Here is a 7,507-nt window from a genome sequence, read left to right on the forward strand (position 1 = left end):
AATCTTACAAATAAACTTCAAAACAAATATACCAAACCAATCAACTCAACTAAAACTCAACGACACATACATTGAGCCAGCTAAAAAAATATAAACTACACGGCCAAATATTTAACAACTTACAAACTTACTTTCACAGATGCTTACAAAGAAGACGAAGACGACAACCAAGATCAGTGAAATTACCTAAACAAAAAAGCAGAGTAAGTTACAAACTCTGATAAATACAACTAACAATGATTTTTGTTTATGTATTACCCATCAAATAAAAGAGAAACAAACACAGCCACACCAGGAGATACAAGAGACAATCCCAACAGACACAAAGGCGGCAACAACATCTCCACATGCTCACTCCTCTTGTCTTATAAAAATAGCTTATATGCTCAATGTCAACATGCCAACGCTATTGTCTTCTTATGAGAAATACATATATTCGTTTAAAACCCATTAATACTCAAATACTAATTGTCACTCATTTTATAGTTGTTTCTATAAGTCTTCATATATTTGTTTTAAAAGTCCGGTAAAAACAACAAGTTTAAAAGTAAAAAGACGTATAACCAACATAATAAGAATTAAAAAAAATATTACTTAATACTCACAAGTTACACAACTAAACTGGTGAAAAAAAATATCCAGAAACAAAAAGTACTCTCAACAACCTTAATATAATTTATGTAATCTCAACAGTACAAGTAACAAATTAAAAAGACAAACAAACAATAAGTCTCAGTGACACAGCACGCAACAACACGAACTATATCAATCATATTACTAACACAGTTTAGTCCTTCATGAGTGGAGAACAGTGCATACACAGTACATCATCACAACCCTAACCCTATAACAATAAAAAACTTAAAAAACAATGATCAACCCAAAACGCAAAATTCACAGCTACAATAACCCTAACAAATATTGAAATGAAACAATTAGCTTGTTTTTTAGACCAAGTTTTAAACATTAAAGTTATACTAGATCTCGACGCGCGGGTTTTTGTTTTCATTTATTTTTATATAAATATTTTGTTTTCAATTCTAAATTGGTATATATTATAATATATATGTGTCTATCAATTTTTAAAACATAATAAGTTTACTGTATATTTTTTTCATTAAATAGAATGTTTCAAACTTTCACATGTATTTGTATCTTCTTATATATATATATTTTCGGATTATTATTTCATTATTAAAATTGTAACTATATATATCAAGATTAGTAAAATATTGTTTTGTTTTTATATTCAAAGATATTGTAACATTTCACAAATTTATAAAGTTTTTAAAAAATTAATCTTTTTGCTTCATAGATTTATATTATCGAATAAATAATTAAATATTTAGTTTTTGTTTAATTTTTAAAATAAATTATATAGTTTAAAATTTGTTTTCATTGGTTTAAGTTAGTAAAAATTAATCATTGTTAGATAATATGATTTTTGTTATTTAAAAAAAACTTTATAATTTTAAAAGTTAACATCGACAAATATTTAAATATTTAGCTTATAGAGGTTGTGACTTCTATTTTAATATATAAGATATATCTATTTAATTTATATTATCTATAAATCTAATGGATCATCTATTGTTTAAATCTAATTATTGATAGCCCAATAAAAATTTATGGTAGGCCCAAAATTTAAATGATAAGATTATATATTAAATATAACATGACTTTGTAGGAATATGTTCATTAGGTCCAATTTTTAAAAAAATCACACATGAATCAAGGTTGTGACTTCTATTTTAATATATAAGATGTAAACTATAATACTAAATTTTAAAGCCAGATATTTAAAATTCAAATTTCTAAGCCATATCTTCTAATAATTGATTTTTAATGGTAAAAATCTCAGCAAAATAGTGTATTTTCATAAAGTATTTGAATATTTAACGTATTAAAACGATTTGGATCATTTTCAAGATTTTTTCTTTATCAATCATAAATTAGTCTCCGCAAGTTAGTCACAACAGAAAACAAAAGATTCTGCAAAATGAAAAACATTACTACTATTTATTGTATCCATTGAATGTTAACTGACATAAAATTAAGACATTCGAGTGCATAACTAGTAACATATGGTAACCGATGAGGCGATGAATTGTGAAATCTCCACAAAAACATTTTGTTCAAAACTCATTTTCACTGATGCTTAACAAAAGTGTTTCTGGTTACATCATCTTTTTATCAAAGATTTATCTCAACAACTCACATTTCCTCTCATCTTATTAAACAAAAACTAAATAACAAATCACAGTTTTCAGAATTTAACACATAGTTTCAAAAACCTATTGAAAAAGAGAGGCTAAAATTATAATGAATTTTTGTTCCAAATTTCACATATTTTAAAAATAAACAATAAAAAGAGTAAACCCACGTTCGAACTCCCAACTCATTTTCCTCACGACAGTATAAAATAGTGCAATGTTTAGTAGTACGTGACATCAGTTGTTTCGTAAATAGATTTTCCATCAAGTTCTGCATCGTAAACGTTATTATCGTTGTTTAAGCGTGTTTGGTATAGTACCAAAATTGTAAGATTGATCACTACCCGGGTTCCGAATCCCGACCATATGTGAAACCCCAACGCTCGAGACCGAAAACCATTTACGGTGGCCCACATGATGACCAGCGCAATCTAGGTCTTTGGTCGCTTCGATCTCTAGTGTACACCACTTTGGTAGGGCCAAGATACTAGGGCCAGGACACTCGGTTATCAAAAATATAAATAAATTATGATAATCATTACAAAATTATCATACAACCAAGAAACGAGAACTCTATTTTGTATGAGGATCTAACGTTATACTTGCAGTCTTGCACTAACTGAACCACCTTGTGAAGATCCACATTTGATAGTTTTACTTGCATCATTATCATAAGTTTTTTGTAAATTTTCTCTATTAGTATTGATGAATCGTATTTTATGACTCAAAACTCATATTTTCCTAGTGTAAAATTATTTAAAAAATCCTTAATCAAACCATTAAATTTAAAGTATGATCAAGGGTATCCACATATGTATCCACGGTCCTGACTATAGGCTGACCAAGCACATGTTTGGGATCCTGATGTGTATAAATATTTTAAGGGCCATTTTTTAAATCAAAATGTAGTTACTCTACAGGTGTTTCTCCAATTCTATATGCTATAAAGGGTTGGAAGTTCGATTCTTTGCCAATAAATTTTAATGTTTTTTCAAAATAATTAATTGAAAGGCCAAAAGTATATTCTGTGCTTAGGGGCACACAAAAATCAGGCACGGTCCTGTATGTACTTTATGAGCTTGATTGTTTTTCGGTTTCTGAAATGTTTTCTGGCTTTTGTTTTTGAAAAACTATAGGTGTAACTGGTTATTCAAAGAAGGAATATTATAAATTAAAGAATGATTATTTTTGGAATAAGAAAAAATGGAATGATAGATTAAATGGAATAAAAACTGAAAATATTTTTGGAATGACATTCCACTTATTCACGAAAGATTATGATCCTGAATAAAAGGAACAATATTTACAAAGGATTTATTTTTTTGTTCCATTTCAAAAATGGAATATATGGAATTGTTTCTAAAAGTTTTCATGGTAACTGGTAAACATTTTATGGAAACATGTGGAATAATCCAATTCCAAATAGTTTTATTCCACAAAATAGCATTCCAGTTGCACCCTACTTTTTTAGTCAATAAAAATTGTGAAAAAAATGATTCTCTAAAATCTAGGGAAACTAGTTTTTCAAGTAACCACATATTTCTACACAAAGACCAAAAACTGTGTTTTTTTAGATTGTGGTCAACGTAAGTTCTTTTATTCATTCTTTTCTTTTATAATCTTTTATTTTTTTATTTTTTCTTTTATAGTTATTCCATGTTTATCTCATTTCTCAATTCCCACAAATTTGTTTTACCATTATGTTATCAATTAAACTATGCAATAAAGCACTAAAATGAAAGAAATTAAAAATAAAATTATAAATATTCTTTAAAAATTAAGTTATTGGAGTTTTGTTTAGCTAAATTAGTTTTATAATTATTTAAATAATACTTCATACTATTAAATTAATTATAGCTGTTAATTACAACTATTATACATTTATTAAATAGTCATTCTATTTTTACTATATTTTAAATTTTAAATATTTTTTTTAATTTTGTTTTACTATATTGGCTATTAATTGTTTATTTTTTTGAAGATATATAATTAAAATTATTTTAAAATATAGCTATTAGTTTTTAATATAAATTTATTTATTTTAGTGATAATAAAAAAAAAATTTAATGGTGTCTAGAAGAAAAAAATTATATTTATAAAATATTTTAGTTCAAAAACCAAAAACCAAAATCTAATGTCACCAGTCAGGCTTTTTGAAAAACTAAAATCTACGGAAAATGCAAAAACTAAAAACTAAAACCAAAACCTAAACACTAAAAACTAAACACTAAAAACCAAAATTCAATAACTAAAAACCATAAACAATGCAAGCAATCATCACCTGAATCGGGCTTCTATGTTTTTCGTCTGGGCTTTCGGTGAACAACAGATTCCTTACGAAATCGAAGAAAAATAGCGACGCTTATTGTCGGTGACACGTAGATAGGAAGGTCAACAAATCTCTCTTCCCTTCCCTCTCTTGCCACGTCATCTTCTTTAAATTCTCAGATCTGCGACGATGGCTTCCACGTCACCACCAATCCTCCCAGTCACCTCCTCCGTCGAGTCTCAACCACCTCTCCGCGCCTTCATCAACCAAATCTCCGAAACCGTCACAACCGCTCTCTCCACCCGTCGTCCCTGGTCCAAACCGGACTCGATCTCCTCCGCCGCCGCGCGCATCCGCAAGAACTACGCCTACTTCAAGGTGAACTACCTCGCAGTCGCGACGGCTATCGTCGGATTCTATTTGGTGACTCACCCCTTTCTCCCTCGCCTTCCTCCTCTGTCTCCTCGCGTCTTGGCTCTTCCTTGTTTAGCATCTTTGTGGTGTTTCTTACTGATGTTGGATCTGTTCTTGTCTCGGCTGTGATGGTGGGTGTCGCGTTGGTATGTGCTCACGGAAGATTTGTTCTTGGATGAGCAAGAGACCGCAGCTACTGGCTTCCTCTCTTTCCTCGGTAACTCCGCCGCTTCTAAGCGACTCAGATCTACCGCCCGGGGGTATATAATCTTGTTTTTGTTTTCTTCTTTTGAAACATCTTTGCATGTAATTACGTTGGTTCAATATATGAAGTAGTTTGTGTTTTACAACTTTTTTTGTCTAATCTTTAGCTTCTTCAACCTTTATGATCTGTAACCGTCTAATTGTGTTGGAAGAGTTGGATCTGTTTTCAAGATTTGACCTTTGTTTCTTGGATCTTGTTGACATCGAAAGAGTCGACCTTTTCTGTGGGTTCATCCAAAGTTTAAGTTTTTGAACCTCCCCATCATAGATGCAAATACAATAGGTGATAATGAAGGTTCTCTAAATGAGCGAAGACATGAAACAGCAGCATAGGATTTAAACTTTACAAGAAATGATAATTCAAAGAGAACAATGTGTTTGCCTTATTGGGTGTTTCGTCTAGGTTCAAAGAGAAGTGGACTAATAAAGGGACTTCTGAAATTGGCTGCTGCGATCAGTCTGAAGATAATGCTTACTTTCCAATGGGATTAGCAATTAAACTACTTTTCACATATTGTTTTTTTCCCAAGGCAATAAACTACGGTTTGAAATGGGAAGAGTCCAATTAATGTCAAACCAACCTTGAGGTCGTTGACCTCAGTAAACATTGGACAGAAAAATAATCTAACTTCTCTCAACATATCTTTGATCTTGTCGTACCATGAAACAGAATAAGAAAGAAAAAAACGATATCTTTAACTGCCAACAACATCGTTTTCTTATATTGTCACTTTAATTTCATCACTTATAATAGATTTTCTATAATATATGATCTATGTATAAAGTTTATGAGTTTGGGAAGAGACCAACTTTCTTTAATAAGTGGGACAATGTCAAATGGTAACTTACCCCACAAGCCTGAACTTTTAAAAGGAAGGTTTAGTTTGAAGTGTGAATGGCTACCAAAAAGATTTATAGTATTAGGTGACAATCCACCTTAGTTGATATTTAGGGTTTTGGCTTAGGGTACAAGCCACCAATTTGACATCTTCCACCACACAAAAGGTAATAAATTATGAAACTCAAAAGTATATATATATATTTTTTTGTCAAAACTCAAAGTCTTAATCGCAAAGAAATCAAAATAACATATAAGTAGGTAATAACTCGCGCCTTGCGCGTAATGTGATTATTCGTTTCGTTATTTTTAATAAAAATACATTAAATCTGTTTAATCTGGATATTCGTTCGGTTTTAATTTTTTTTTTTGATTTTTAATCTTCTAAAATATAACTATTATTTTAAATTAATATTCATTTTAGTTTATTCGGTTAAAATGTTTGATTTTCTTGTTTTTTTCCGGTAAAAATCAAAAATTAATATTATTTATTTATTTTCATGTCATGAATTTTAGATAGTCGTCATGTCGAACCGATAGTTTCATATTATAGTTTTTAAACAGATAATAGTTTAAGAAAAAAAAATAATTATTAAGACAAATCATTTCATTACAATTTGGTCGGTAGTGAAAGAAACATTAAGAAAAAATATTTCAACTTTCAAAAAATTTAGATACTTCAATTGTGGTGAATACTTAGTTACAAGATGCTCACATTAAGGTGCAGTGCTCATGCATATGTATGTAAAAAGTATATAAAAATAGTTGACAAATATATAAAGATATTGTTAATTAATATTAAATGACATTTTTGTTCAAAATAATACATAAAAGATAAATTAAAATTAATTTAAAATAAAAAAGGCCTTGACATTACTCATTTTTTCATATAAAGAAAATAAAATTGTATCTGTAAATAGAGGTGGACACAGATCGAATATCTGGGTATTTGGAAGCATTACTTTAGCCACCTAGATATTCGGTGACTCGGATATCCGAAATGTTTTAAAATTTAAAAGAATATCCGATTTGATCCATAAATAAAATAAAATTTTAAAAATAATTGAAGAATTTAATAAGAACATTTTATTACATAAATAAAACATTATTTAAATTTTTAAATTCTAGTACCTAATATAATAAATTTAATTCATAAAAATATTGTAAAACTGATATAAAGTATACTATATATAACGTATATATATATATATATATATAATTCTTTACATATATGTATATATATGCATATAACATATTGAATTAGATATATGTTCCTAAAATTATTGGTTTTTGTGATTTGCTTCTTTTTTGGATATTGTATTTTTGTATTTGATTTGTTTCGTAGAGTTACAGATATCCAGAATTGTTGGTTAAAATCAAAACATATAACAAATCGAATCAAAATTTATGAATATTTTGCTCAACTTTATCCGTAAACAATAAAAATAATATATATATAATTTGGCTTTTGATTTGTTATCTATTTTTATTCGAACCGAAAAATCCAGA

General features: G+C 28.7%; 1 protein-coding gene and 1 pseudogene across 1 annotated transcript; one reads left to right on the forward strand and one right to left on the reverse strand.

The window, feature by feature from the left end:
* The window catches only part of LOC106337941, a 5,530-nt pseudogene extending 3,300 nt beyond the window's left edge, over window positions 1-2,230 (reverse strand).
* A 2,266-nt stretch (window positions 2,231-4,496) lies between these two features.
* Window positions 4,497-5,352, forward strand: LOC106339812 (PRA1 family protein B4-like). Its single transcript, XM_013778689.1, has one exon. It carries the CDS (start codon window positions 4,672-4,674, stop codon window positions 5,023-5,025), a length of 354 nt encoding a protein of 117 aa, XP_013634143.1. The 5' UTR covers window positions 4,497-4,671; the 3' UTR covers window positions 5,026-5,352.
* The last annotated feature ends 2,155 nt before the right edge of the window (window positions 5,353-7,507 follow it).

This window comes from Brassica oleracea, chromosome C4 (genome assembly GCF_000695525.1).
Source record: "Brassica oleracea var. oleracea cultivar TO1000 chromosome C4, BOL, whole genome shotgun sequence".
In the NCBI taxonomy this organism is placed as follows: Eukaryota; Viridiplantae; Streptophyta; class Magnoliopsida; order Brassicales; family Brassicaceae; genus Brassica; species Brassica oleracea.

What these genes read in the sequence shown, in the direction of transcription:
- LOC106339812 (XM_013778689.1), top strand. Translation starts at nt 4,672, where the DNA reads ATGGCTTCCACGTCACCACCAATCCTCCCAGTCACCTCCTCCGTCGAG.